Genomic DNA, 13,881 nt, shown 5'->3' with positions numbered 1-13,881 from the left:
ATAAAGTGGAGTCTGGCTAAGTGATTTGTCAAAGTTCATAAAGGAGATTGACAAATGAAGAACTGCACCTTGGTTTTCTAAGTCTCAGCTTAGTGATTTCTTCATAAGATTTCAATTCTTCGAGAGTCTATTTCAGCCCTTCTCTAATTAGGATGTGATTAAAAATGTATTTTTGTAGTCTCTAAAGGGAAGACATGTGAGATAGATTGATATTCTACAATTCCAATCCAAACATCAGAAACTGAGAAGTGTCGATATCCAGGCTGCCTGGAAAAAATATACTATGGCAGTTGTATGTACAAACTGTGTTACTTTTAATTCATTTGAATTCCGTTCCTTAGGATAAATGGGAATTGCACTAGCTCTCTGGCTGTCAATAGTACGTGACACCACTGTAATGCTGTCTGCTTAGCGGTTATCTTAGCCTGTGTTCGCTCCAGAGATTACACATTTGGTTTCTTCAGAAAAATACAGCCAACATGGCTTATTCATTACAACTTCCCCTCTGCTTCCTCCTCCGCTGAATAACAGAGTAAAGGCCGAGAGGAGGGAGTTTGATTACTTGCTTGTACGACCCTGTCTGCAACAGCTCTGGTACACGCGTGGAAAAGAGGGAGCAGGAGCACGACAGAGAGCGCACGGGTGTCTGCTGAGGCTGAAAGGACAACGTGAGAGTCCTGCCTGCTACCGAGGATGAACTGTCCCGATACTCTCTAAAAAGCCTCTTCTCGCTAGTGCATAAGCCTCGCGTGTGATGGCAGTTCTTCCGTTCCCATCATCCTTTCTCATTCCTTCTGTGACTTAAAAGATATGTTTCTATTTGAAGAGCTAATTACGACTATATCGTTTTGTCTCGTGCTGTTATCCCACTCTGCGGTGGGTTTCAGGCTGCTGTGTCGGTGGCAGATCTCAGTGTGCATGCAGGGACACAGGACTTCTCCATCTGGGGTCTCAAGTTCAGCTACTTCTTTAACAGGGAGGCAGGCAGAACAGTGCCCAGCTCATAAGAGATCATTATAAGGTTAGCAGGGTTTAGTTCTTATTTTGCCAAGTATTGTAAATATATAATACTGGTTGTAATACAGCCTTGGTCTAGTTAAATGAAGTCCTGTTTGCATAAGTAAAACCAGGCTAGTTCGCACAGGCAGTGTCTGGACTGTCTTTGGTGATCAACACATGGGGATGACCCCGTGTCTCAGGACAAGTGTTGCAAAATGGCTCATGTCCACCCTGCTCAGGCTTAGCGCTGCCAAATAAGAAGGTCAAGAAGATACCAAGAAAAGGTTGTTGTGTTCACCGTTACCTGTATAATGTGTATATATTATACTGTGGTAAAAGCCATCTGTATTTTCTCTGCTGTCTCTGTGGGACAGGGAAGCCACGTTACTTACTCAGCTGCAAGGACACACCTTTTTGGCAGTGAAGACAGCTGGCTCAATGCCTCCAGCAGAAAGATGGAACAAGATATGCTTAGTCATTTCTTCCACATTTTAAGACTGATCCTTCTTGCTTGGAAACTGAAAAATGTTTTATTTCAGTGGGAACGGAATCAAACTCTGTAAATGCATCTTAGTAGAAAAATCTATGAAAGCAATGGGCTGCATGAAAACCAGCCTGGAACAGGAAAAATACAGAATGAGTAGGATAGATATAGATGTTGTTTCTATAACGTTGTTTTGGAACTGGTCTGAAAACTTGCTCTTTTTTTTTTCTTCTTCTTTTTTTTTTTTTTCCTTTCCTTTCTGCTGGGCAATGAAAAAAAAGTAATCCAATGTTTTTAACAAGACAGAAGAATTGCAACAATACTGACTAGTGTCATCAATTATTGCCACCTCAACCCCCACTCGATTATTTACTGCTCAAGCATAAATTTCCTACTGAAATTCAAGTTGATGGTAATTAGAAATCAAAAATATCTCACTATCAATGTATAAACAGGAAAGAAAAGGAGCACTGCGTGTCAGACCACTTTCTTCCATCACACTCCTTATCCATGTTTCCTAATTTCATTCCTGATTTAAACACGCGATAGGCCCTTTTTATGTATTAGTTCATGTGTACTGCAAATTTTACAGCTGTACTTCTGCTGAGCTGTTAACTCAAAAATCAAACTGTCTGGCCTTTTTTAGGTCCTCAGTCAACTGATCATAAGCCTGGAGTACAATTAGTCATATCCTACGAGAGCAGCCGTCTGACAATAATGTTGAAACACATGAGGAACATAGTGAGTATTTTTATCATAGTCTGTAACTCATAAGTCCTTGCATTTTCAGAGTACTGTGAAAACATTAATCCTCAAACGCCCTTTCTGGGATAACTGATTTTACCTCAAAATAACAATGTTGCTGTTCTGTCAGCATTAAAGACTTAGTTTCTTCCTTTGAGCTCACTCAATATGGTTACAAGTATGGGGCAGATACAGAAACTGCATGGCTGGTGATGGCGTTTTCCAGGCCATATAGAAAACCAATTTTGATGACTGTTTTGGCCTTTGCAGCCGATGCATTTTGAAACCAGTCAGACATAAGGCATCATGCAGCGGTGTGACTTTTTGTAGGATGTCAGCCTGGCATTATTGATTGATTATCCGTAACATTTCTTTCAAGTCTGACATGGCTGGTCTACGAAGAAAGCAGACCTCAGCAGAGGGAGCAGTGGTGTATTTTAAGAAGCGATGGTGGGGCGATGCGCAGCTTTGTAACACGCTGCCTGTCACGAGGCTGAGTGGTAAATGTAGCGTGTTCCTGGAGCCAGATTCCGAGAGGGGGGAGCTGGCAGCGCTCCCGCAGCACAAGGCAGGTGAAATTGGCTGACGGGGAGATCTTGAGAGATCTGGCTGGTGCCGTGTGCGATCTCCCGGCTGAAGCAGCCTGGTGCTCTTTCGTCATGAATTTGACCACCTAGATGTGCTCCAGGATTCCCAATTGCTCAAGTCCCAAGTAATGGCTGCGGGAGAGAGATCCTTCAGTATCTTTGTTTAGCTAGGAGATTAAAGCTGTTCTGGGTTCTCGTTGCATACACTGATGCTGCCTCCATCCCAAAGTGGATAGCAATCGCTTTCCCTAAATGGGGCCAAACTGAGGAGCTTGTGTGGACATCAGCCAATAATAAAATGAGGCTGAATATTTAATTAGTTGTATGAGACACATGAGGCTTACGTAGCTCCAACTGTTCTCTGTTGGCCACTCTGGCTTCTGATTTGCAATTCAAGCAAGTTCACTTTGATCTATAACATCCAATACATCTCTGTCCTGAGAGACTTGTCTTTCATTTCCTGTGTGCCACCTTGGCAGGTGAGATCAGCCTCCGCTGACAGGTCCAATTTATACAAACTTTACCCTCAGGATATAGTGTAAGACCTCTTTATTTTTTCTATTGTGCTTTTTAAAGCTAAGTGACTTTGATAAACTTCCGGTAAAGTTCTGGTTGGTGACAGGTATACTTAAGTGATCGCCATGTCAGTGTGAGTTCGAGCAGGTGATGTGGAGATGCACACAGAGCTACAGATGTTGGAAATAGTCTTTCTCCTTGTTTCCACCATTTCAAGCATATAGGTTTCTAACTGTGTTCTTTAACTTAGAAAGTTCCAGCCATTTAATTAAATGGGAATAAATTATAGCATAGATAGCTGTGTATAACAAACATAAAATCCAGGGTTCAGTTTACTTCATAACGGGAAGGGACAATACAACTTTAAGTTATTGTCTAGCTTTTGAAAGTAGGTAACTTAAATCAAATCCATTTTAGTGCATTTATGGAGAAGTGGTAGGAGTCCAATTCAGTAAGACTAGCAATGATTCATGACTTGAAAACTGGTCATTGTTTTAGCAGCCTAACTGAGGCAATCATGTTTTTAAATTCTGGGCTTCCAATTCCTTCTTTCCATCCAGCCATCCATCCATCATCATCTGATTGAAATTATGAAATAGTAGTGCTTTGGGGTACTGTGATGCTGGACTGCCTTCAGACGAGAACCTATAACAGAAACGTTCTTTATCCCATTAATAATCTTCTCAGCTTTCCAGTCATATGGATCAATCTCTCTGATGTGCTCTCTTTTCTTTTTCTTTTCCTTTCCCTTCTCTCTCTATCTTTTTTTTCTTTTTTTCGATTGAGCTGAACAGGGATTCTAAAAGTAACCTGTCATATCTTATTCAAGACATGTTAAAGCTATTTCAGGTATATTCAGTCTTTTGCAGAGTCTCACTAGTTGTATTTTAGTGGTTCATCTGTGCAGAGGTTATTTTGCTATCTTGTTTTATTTCATAATTTATAGTAAATAATTTTATGGTGCTCTTCCCCATTTATTTTATTTCTTTATAGAGATTTTATGATGTGTTCAGATGTGAAAATAATTGTAGTGGGCCAAATTAATCTCAAATGTAACTTCACAGAAATGACAGGAATTCTGATAGAGACTTGATCCATGTAAATAGATTTTATTTAGTATTTGTGTGGGTTTACTTCTAGGGATTTTAATAGGAGATCTACGTCTGCTCTGCAAATCCTATATTAATATACAATGCACAAGAGAATCCCTATAGGAGCTGGTGTTGTTTATAGCTAGTGTCAAGTGTCACATAGGTCCTTTAAAAGAAGAAGTCAAAAGAGTGCAATGCTATAGCTTTTCAGGATTTTTTCATTAAGCTAACCCTGTTCACGTGGGAAGTCATAGACAAAAACCGGGATAGCACTTGAGAGAGGATTGCTCTGGTGCAGACCTGCCAGAAGTGTGTCTAATGTGGGTGCATGCATGGACTCCACAGTGCAGGCACATTTGATCTGATGCATCTACATATTCCAGATTTGCTGCAGATGTACGTCACTCATCCCTGTGTCTGCCACAGAATGTCCTCTCACCACTGCAATAATTTCAGTCATGTTACAAAAGCCAGTCCTGCTTGAAGAAAACTGCACCAAAAATCTTCAGAGGCCAACAATAGAGAAGAACAGTCTTATAGATTTTGTGACTGGAAAGGATCATTAACCTAACCTCATGTTATGCATAAGCTATATTTCTTTGTTGAGAAAATACTTACATCTAGACCGACAATGCAGCCAAAGAAACTATTTGAACAGAGAGATGTTAAGACTAGTTGCAAATGTTTGTCTACAGTTTAAGACTGTGGGTGCATAATGAAGACGAGTTCTGTTAAATAGATATTTGTAAGATACTAACAGTGTTTCAGTCTCAAGATTTTTCTCAGCAATTCATAGTTTTATTTGAATCCTGAGATTTTGTAAGTCAGGTGACTCACATCAGTCTCACTGCTTCTATGTGTGATTTGAACGGTATCATCATGACTGCTGAGGAAAAAAAAAAATATTTCAATCCAATTTCAAACATATAAAAGCCAATAAACCGCCATTTTCTAAACATGTATATTATATAATTTTAAGTCAGCCTCTTGGGGCATTAGTTGCCCTCCTCAAATGCAGGTAGTGCAACACTGGGCACCTTATGTATAGGCAGTACAGGCAATATTGCCTTAATAAAATGGAAAGAGGTTATATGGAGAGACCAGGACAGTTTGCCTCTGGAGTCGTGGAGGATGTGACAGCTGGAGGGGATGAAACAGAGCAGGCTGCTTCTACAAACACAACAGTGCAGTACCTGGCAAAGTGCACTAAGTGGTCTTAGGAGGAAGACACAGGAGCCCTGGGGGAAGTTTCTTTTGGCATGTGAAAGGACTTGTTAGCTAAGAACAAAAGTAGTCCAATTGTGGCAGCTCAATACCCAGAAAAATGGCAGCAGACAGGAACAGGAGCACAAGAGTGATAAGAAGAAAGTCTGAGAGTTTACCTTAAAAATGTAGGTCTGTGTAGAAGCTGTGGAGGTGGATTTAAGAAAACTGAAAGACACATAGGTTTTGGGCTTGAAATGCTCAAGTCTCGTTCCATTCCTCTGTATTAACCAACACAGAGAATGGGGGATGTCAAGACCACAGCAGACCTGACATGGAGCAGACTATGGGCCAGCTGAGTCCTGCACAGCCAGAAACAGCCAGGCTGCCTCCTGCTGCTCTGCCGGGCCTGCTCAGAAAGACACCAGAGGTAAAATAAATAGCCATTTCTGAAGTTCAGAAAAGGTTGGCTAGTATATTTATTTTCCTGCTTCACAGAGGAACAGAAGAGAACGGTGGTTCAGCGCTGGCTCAGAAGGAACTCTGCTTTGTCGGACAGCTTCATTGCCATGACTTCAGGCATGCCCTGTTTTTCTAGATAAGCAGCTAAACATTCAATCCTTGCTGCTAAACATTTTTGCCCATTACTTCTTGTGGGCAGAATAACTCCTCAGGGCTAGTGGGGAGGAGAAACAAAGCCAACTTGTCCTGAACCCCATGCCAAAAAATGCAAAATGTTACTAGAATTTACAGAAGCGTGTGTGGGTAATGAATTCAGAACCAATTTTACAGGGGGGAAATTTGCTGGGAGAAAAATAAAACCTCCTACAGTACTTTCCAAAACTACTTCCAGCTTTCTTTTTATAAAAGCTCTGAAGCTGTCATGTACCACTCTTGGTGATTAATGATTCTGGGATAGCTGATACGTGGGTGACGAATTAGTAATCAGCTTTAGGCTTGCACAGACATCCAGCCTCTTCCCATTTCATGTCTTACACCATCCGAGTACAAATTACTTCTAAAAATGTTTGTGAGACGTGATGGCTTAAATGCCTTGGGAAGAAAGGTGGGAGCCAAACTTTCTGTAAACAGCAAGGATGAAATCTATTTCTAAGCCTGCAGGTGCAGGGCGGTGGGGAAGTTCCCATGTACAGTTTTGAGTAGAGGCTCCACTGCCCTTGCTGTGTTTTGTCTCTAGCTTCACGTGGGGTTTTTTCTTCAGTCTTAGTTCCCATCTTTCCTCTCATGGGCCCACTGACTTTTACACTTTATGAATATAATTATATAGATTTAAATGGAAAATATATTACCTGCCAGCAAAGCAGTACCTGCCAATTAAATAAAAAGCTACATTATAATTTCGGAACATTATGAGTGTATCCTGCTTTCCTTACTGCAGCCCATGAATCAGCCAACAGGGACTGAGAAGAAGTTGCATAGGTGGGCCAAGTCTGGTCAGTCATCCAGGGGTGGAAAACAAGTGTAAAAAAAATCTCTTTGAGCTGGACAAAAGCTATCCAGAAAGTATTTGTGACAGAATGAAATCAGCAGCTTGTCTGACGGAGGGAAGTAACACATTCAGATGGAATTCTCCATAGACTGGCACAGAAAAACAGAATAAAAAGCCGTGGAAAGAAAGCTCTTGTACTAACTGTAGCTTCTAAAGAATTTGGATTTAATTTTATATTCATAGAAAATGCTTTTACTTTAAAAATCAGTGGAAATTAACTTAGATAGACTGTGTTCTCTTTTGGACTGAATATTAGCTGAACACCTGTTAACAAAGGGTACTACTACTCAGTAGTATTTTAAATTGGGAAGAGATGAGGTCTATTCTTGTGGCACAGGGATTACTGTTAGATTCCAGCATATTTGTTATGAAAGGTATTTGACAAATACGTTGTACAGAAAGTTGTGTTGCTCTTTCTTGTTAAACCCTTTAATCTGTCACAGTCTCAGTACTGCCTCAGCTGTAACTTCTAACTGCTATTTTTTAGGGGAGTAACTCCCTACATAGCTGAAATGTGTTGAATGAGGAAAAAGAAAAAGGAAAAAAAAGAAAAAAAGAACGCATAACAACAAACAGTGAGCTCTGTTTAATAACATGAGTGATCTGGGAGATGAAGGTGAACATAAATTAAATTTGTCAGTGGTTGCAAATGAAGAAAACATTAAAAATAATAGTGGAGATAGGGCAAGATCAAGAGAATAAAAGTAATTTTCAGAACCCTGCAACCAGCTTGGACAAATGAAAAGTATTTCCTCAGGGAAGTACAGATCTATATCCCATAGTAATGTGAAGATGAAACAAGCAAATGGTGAGACATGAGGTTGCTATGAGAGATGCCAATGAGAAAGGCCAGATCCTGGTGTCATGGTGTAGAAAGAAAGTAGTTCATCTTTATAAGGCTTTGATAGTAAAATATTTCTCTCAGGATGTTTTTTTAAAACTAGAATATAAGTTCAAAGAATAGTTCTCAGTAGGGTTACTTGGAAGTGATTGATTCTTCAGGAGTGATTTATTGTTACTAAAACTTAGTTAAGAACAGACTAACAAGGACACAAGTAAATTGTGCAAATATTAGCAGAGAGGACAGCAAGGTCCAAGAGGAATTATTTAGGACATTGAGCAAGAGCGTAAGTAGAAGTAATGAGAGGTAATTAAGGAGCAGAAATTGCATGCATCATATAATGAAATGAAATGTGTTCTTACAAAGGGAGATGGAAAGCTGTAGAATAATCCAAAGAAGAGCTCTGTACAGTTTGAGAATTTAAAAGTAGTCTGCATCAAGCATATACAGACTTTTTTAACTAATTAAGAATTTGAGAAGAAAAACAGTGCAGGGTAAAGACACAGATAACAGTGTCACTGTTTCTTGATGCATTTTTATTTTTACTTACTATCTGTGCCTAGGCAAGGAGGGAAAAGAATGTGTACGTGACAAAAAGAAACAGAGCAGTATTTGCTTGTGTTTCTTTTCTGAAAGGCTAATTTTCTTTCATGCCCTCTAACAGCAATGGTGTTAATCCTGGGTGATTTCAAAAGAAAAGCAAAATGGGGATTTGTCTTTAGTATTTGTTTCTCCTCTGTGCTTTATTCAAGAGAAAAGAAATTCTGGGATATATGTTTCTAAGGGTCCAAACTAGATCAGTCTTTTCTCAACCAGTGTAATAGATTCTGCAGCTAAATATTAATCTGAAAGTTAAATGTTCCAAGCACAACAATAATACAAGGTTGAAAGCAATGGAATGTAGTTTCTTTACAGGCTTGGTGGTAATTCTGGAATAAAAGCTTGTTCATGAAATCTGCTTTCTACATTTTACACCCTGCACCAACATTGCTTATCCATAGAATAATATAATTTCAAAGCACATCTCAACCTTTATTTCTTTCATCTATGCAAAAAAGCAGAGTTTAAATGACTTGAAGATAGTAATGTAGCATGTGGTTCAGAAATCTAGAACATACCTTGTCACCTCCTGTTTCGGAAAAAAAACTTCTGTGTGATTCTTGCTCAAATTTTTTACTAGGCGTTGTACATTTCATATGTTCACACTTCTGATTATACAGTCACCTTCTTTTATATTATTTTTGCAGCCTTGGTAACTTTTGTATACTCACATGGAGCACTTGTCGGCTACTGCCGATGGTCAGTAAAAGGCAAGAGCCTGTTTTACCTGACAGTTACAGTGATGTGGTTGTACAGACTCTTCCCCATTTCATTTGGGATTTTGTCTATCCTAATATACAGCTCTTTCTGGATTATCAAATCAATACATTATTATTTTTAAACAGGGTGTCAGAGCTTCATCTCAGTTCCTTTCTTCACCTTTCTGAAAGTGTTAGATTCTGGTTTCAGAGCCCTATAGAAGTAAAGGCTTGGAAGAGAAACCCTTATGACCTTGTGGATATCACACGCCAGCTTTCATTTTATTTACTTCTTTTAAGCAGAGTTAGATAGGATTTCCTCTCTAGATGACTGACGCGGATCAGAAGCATTTTACGTAGTTCTTTGAAAGCCCTGATTCTTTTGGGATCCAGCCTGTTTCCTAGAACTGTCTTTCTCCTTACAAGAACAAACAAACAAACAAACAAACAAACACCTTGGGTTTTTTAACTATTTAACAGATAATACTTTTTCACTTCAAAAACCCCACTATCTGTGTGCCTGGGCCTAATTGGAGCGAGATTCAGTTTGAAATGAAAATGCATACCTATATGATGTGGTGGAACTCAGTTATCTGATCATGGCTGTTTTGAATGCCATGAAGTACCTTGCTTGACTTCCAATGACCACTCCAGAATGGTGCCAGTTTCCCAAAAAGCCTATGTCATATTTCCAACTTTACACACACCTTTTGTCATCTGAGGTGACACGAAGAAGCGCTATTTTAAAAACTGGATCTTAGCCTAGATGGCTAAGCTCTCATTTTGGTCACTGGAGACTAAAGTCCCGATTCGTTTTCCTAAACTTACAGCAGATGACCTAACACATCCCATCTGGCCTCCAGCCACCCCCGCAGAAGAGGAGGTAAGGCCTGTGTTGTGTCTGACAGTTTGTGCAGATACCTCAGGCATCTTATGTGTCTCAGATGGTGCCAGACACCAATGTGTGGGCAATTTAACCAAGCCAAGCCAGGAGATGTATGATGAGTTCAGCCTCTTTCTGGCTCCCTCCTTCACAGCATTACAGAGATCTGCTGAGGCTGTACTGGGAACTTATGTACCAACCTCACACATGCGCCAGGATAGATCAACACCTTGACATTTTGCCCAGAACTGGTGTGTTTGTTGCAGGATGTCAGTTGTGACACTTTCCTTCTATCTCAGTGACTGAGGGTTGGGTTTTTTTCCCATTTGACAGCCTGGACAGTGTTGGTTGGTTCAGTCTTTAGAGATTTTGTGACTCAGAACAGCTCTAGACCCCTTTTTTTGCCAGCGTAGTTCTCCCCATTAGGAAAGCAGCATACCACGCTTTATTAACGGCAAGACTGCACACATCCTTGCTACTCTACTACAAAAAAAGCTGAACCAGTAAACCTGCACATTTTTTTGCCAAAAAAGTCTTACTTCACCTGGGAGAGAAAGGGCTGGAATAAACTGCAGAGACAAAAGCACTGTTTTTCCTTGAATGAGCAACACCCACATTAGGCACGGTTTGCCCACTTGGTGCACTGAGAAGGGACGTGCAGACCAGGCAGGCTGATGAGGATGGTGAAGGTACTGGACTGCGTCAAGTGCGTAAGATATATATGGGGATCGAAATCAGTAACACGGATAGAGGACCTTTGTGTTTATATCATAGTAAAGGACAAAGCCATCTGGAGCCTTGCTCCACTGACACTACCAGATTTCTGAAAGGTATAATAGAAAATACCTGCTCCAAAAAATGCTTTCCTGAAGTTTGCTGATACTAAAATATATGTTGTTCTGAAGCAACATGTCTTTTTATTTCCATTAAATTGAGGTTATAAACTTCATTTCTTTTTTTTGTTGCTTTGCCATTGACCTCTGTGTCAGTGAAACTCTGTCACAACGTGTCTTCTCTGTTCATGTACACACCCAGATGCATGCACAAGATAGGGAAGAAGTAGGAATAGAATGAAGTTGCTCACTGTAAAGAGGGGTAGAAAATTTGGATCAGAAAATAAAATAAAACTTACCTTGCAGAGAAGCAGTTAAATGTTTACAAATTTTAGGTGAGAAAAAGCAGTTGTTTGGGAAAAAATACCTTATTTGTGCAATCACTTGGCTGATTGCTTTTCTGTTTTGTCTTGCCAACAGCAGACAGTGCAGGGTGCGCCATAGCGATATAGTGGATTATCTTCTTTTGTAATTATGATTTAATTACTGCAAATGTGATTTTATTTTTAATTTTCTTTTGAAGTACTTTGAAAGTACTTTGTAACAGGAAAACTAAAAGCTTCATAGAAGGGTAGAATGGAGGTGTTCAGTGCTTTGGGATATGCAGAGCTCAAAGGAAAAACAAGGAAGGGACTTCAGTCCCGTGTTAGGATTTATGAGGTAACAAGACAGCTGACCATTCACACAGCAATCCCATTTGTCCTGAAGGCTTATATATCTTATTAATCTGGTTTCGATGGAACCTCTTGCTTTGTAATATCGTTGTCTTAATGCTGATTATTTTCTCAGCTCTTTAAATTTAGAATTAGCCCAGAGGATGTTCTTTTTCTAAGGCAGAGGCTGTATTTGTTAATTAAGCTGCAGCTTACAAAGACAGGGTTTAGCCTTTCTCTGCTAAGTTACACAGAGACTCAGAGAAAGGGAAAGACAATGTAGCATCAGTGATGGCTTTTCCACATTTCTTTCTAGTTTTAATTTAGTCAAGAGGTAATTTATACAGATTACTGGGGTGCAAGGCTGATTTCTTCTGTGGATTTTTTTTCTAATCCTCCCTTATTGGATAATAATCAAATCTGCTGCACGTCTACACTTAATATATACACATTTTGCTATGTAGCTGTGAAGATTTTTTTCTAACCATTTACTATAGTGATATGATCTTTAAAGATATAAGGATATCTCAATATTAAACATTAGGAATATTTTGTAGTCCTTTCATCACTATGTAGAAGATAAATTCTCACAGCAGTGCATGTAAGAGAAAAATACAAGATGAAGGTAAAGGATAGGAAAACTGAGAGTTTGGACAAAGCGAACAAATTTTTTTTTTTTTTTAATTTGGGGGCAGCAATGGAAATAGAAACCTTTCTAAAGCCTGGATTTCTCCTTTTCATTGAAGAAGGGGAAGAAAGCAACTGAGATTTGAAAAAGGTGCAGGAAATTAGTTTGGAGGGGAAGAAAGGAAGTTTTTTATAGAGGAGGAAAGGTGGCATTAGTTAATACAAGTACTTTAATTTTTTTTTTTTTGTCAAGAGGATTGACAATGAAAAATGGGAAACAGCTAACAGCAGCTGGAACTATCAAATGTTCAGGACCCATCAATCTGTTTCACTCTAGGACAAAAGGTGGAAAAATATCTGCATGTCTGACACTGAGAGAAACTGATGACATGATTTAAATTTAAGGCAATAGTGACCTAAAAAGAAAATTTTATGTCACTTAGGAAGAGGTGAGTTTTTAAATCTTTACAATAAATTATACTCAAAGTACTTTTTTTTTAAATTGTAAAACTTTCCTTCAAATTCGTATGAGTAAGGCCCAATATTCATATTGGCTGCTAAATTGCATAGTTTAATATATGGCAAATTTTGAGGTAGTTAGGCCTTTCATAATGCTAACAAAGAATCCATCCTTAAAGAGAGTCATGGATGGTTAGTAATGATCAAGGGAGAAAAGTCATTAGGATAATGTAATTCTTGTGGAAAAATTAATTGAATTTCATCCATTATTTCCCAGCTACATCTAGTATATTTAAAATTAAATTACACAGGACATAACCTATGTGTGTGGGTTTCTGTAAGTAAATATCAATACTTTTTTGGTTTTGGAAAATAAAATTGAAGTGAAGGTTGGAACACAGCCATAACAGATACATGTCTCTATTTGTTTTCCAGTATTGAATTACGGATCTGGAGAGAAGTAAATCCAGAATATTATTTCCCCTCCCTCACTCCCCTTCATTCTTAAATATTTTAATCACCTTCTGCCTGACTTTAGAATAAAATACCATTTCAAAAATAAACCGCTTTTTTAAACACATATAGAGGCAGTGGTAACTGAGTTCCTTAAAAACATCTGTCATTATCAGGGTCAAGCAAGCAGGTCATTCTCTGATAAAATTGTTCAGTTATGGCTTCTTTGTATTTGAAGAAAGCACTAAGAGTCAACTTCTAAATTCAATTCAAATTTTTTTATTGGCAGATCAAAATCACTGGTGTTTTTTTGTCCACAGGCATAACAACAAGAGCTATGGCCTTTCTGTTGGGAGCTTGGTTTTATACCTTTTCCACCTTATACATTTTAGAGCTTGAATTTATTCACAAGCATATATAATCAAAGATTTAAGACCATGATTTAAATTGGGAGTAACTTCTTTTAAAGGAAGTAAACTTCCTTTATTTGGGGGTTCGTGAGATGACTACAGATTTAAACATAAATCAAATTAAATCTACAACTTTTGTTTGGTTGGTTGGGGGTTTTTTTGCTTTTTTTTGTTTGCTTGTTCACAAGTCCAATCAAGCTATAAAGGTTTTGCAGATCAATTAAAGTGCAAAATGACATTCCCTAAGGTACCCTTTGATTTTCCTTCTGGCCTGGATTATGGACAGAGAT

General features: G+C 38.8%; 1 protein-coding gene across 1 annotated transcript in view; it reads left to right on the top strand.

The window, feature by feature from the left end:
• PIK3C2G (phosphatidylinositol-4-phosphate 3-kinase catalytic subunit type 2 gamma) overlaps window positions 1–13,881 on the top strand; it is a 199,692-nt gene that overhangs the window by 175,336 nt on the left and 10,475 nt on the right. Inside the window, exon 30 of the mRNA XM_065643202.1 lies at window positions 2,130–2,224. Coding sequence (XP_065499274.1) covers window positions 2,130–2,224 — 95 coding nt within the window. The remainder of the gene's footprint in view (window positions 1–2,129; window positions 2,225–13,881) is intronic.

The sequence above is a fragment of the Caloenas nicobarica genome, chromosome 1 (genome assembly GCF_036013445.1).
Source record: "Caloenas nicobarica isolate bCalNic1 chromosome 1, bCalNic1.hap1, whole genome shotgun sequence".
NCBI classification, from domain to species: Eukaryota; Metazoa; Chordata; class Aves; order Columbiformes; family Columbidae; genus Caloenas; species Caloenas nicobarica.
This window is presented reverse-complemented; position numbering and strand designations above follow the sequence as displayed.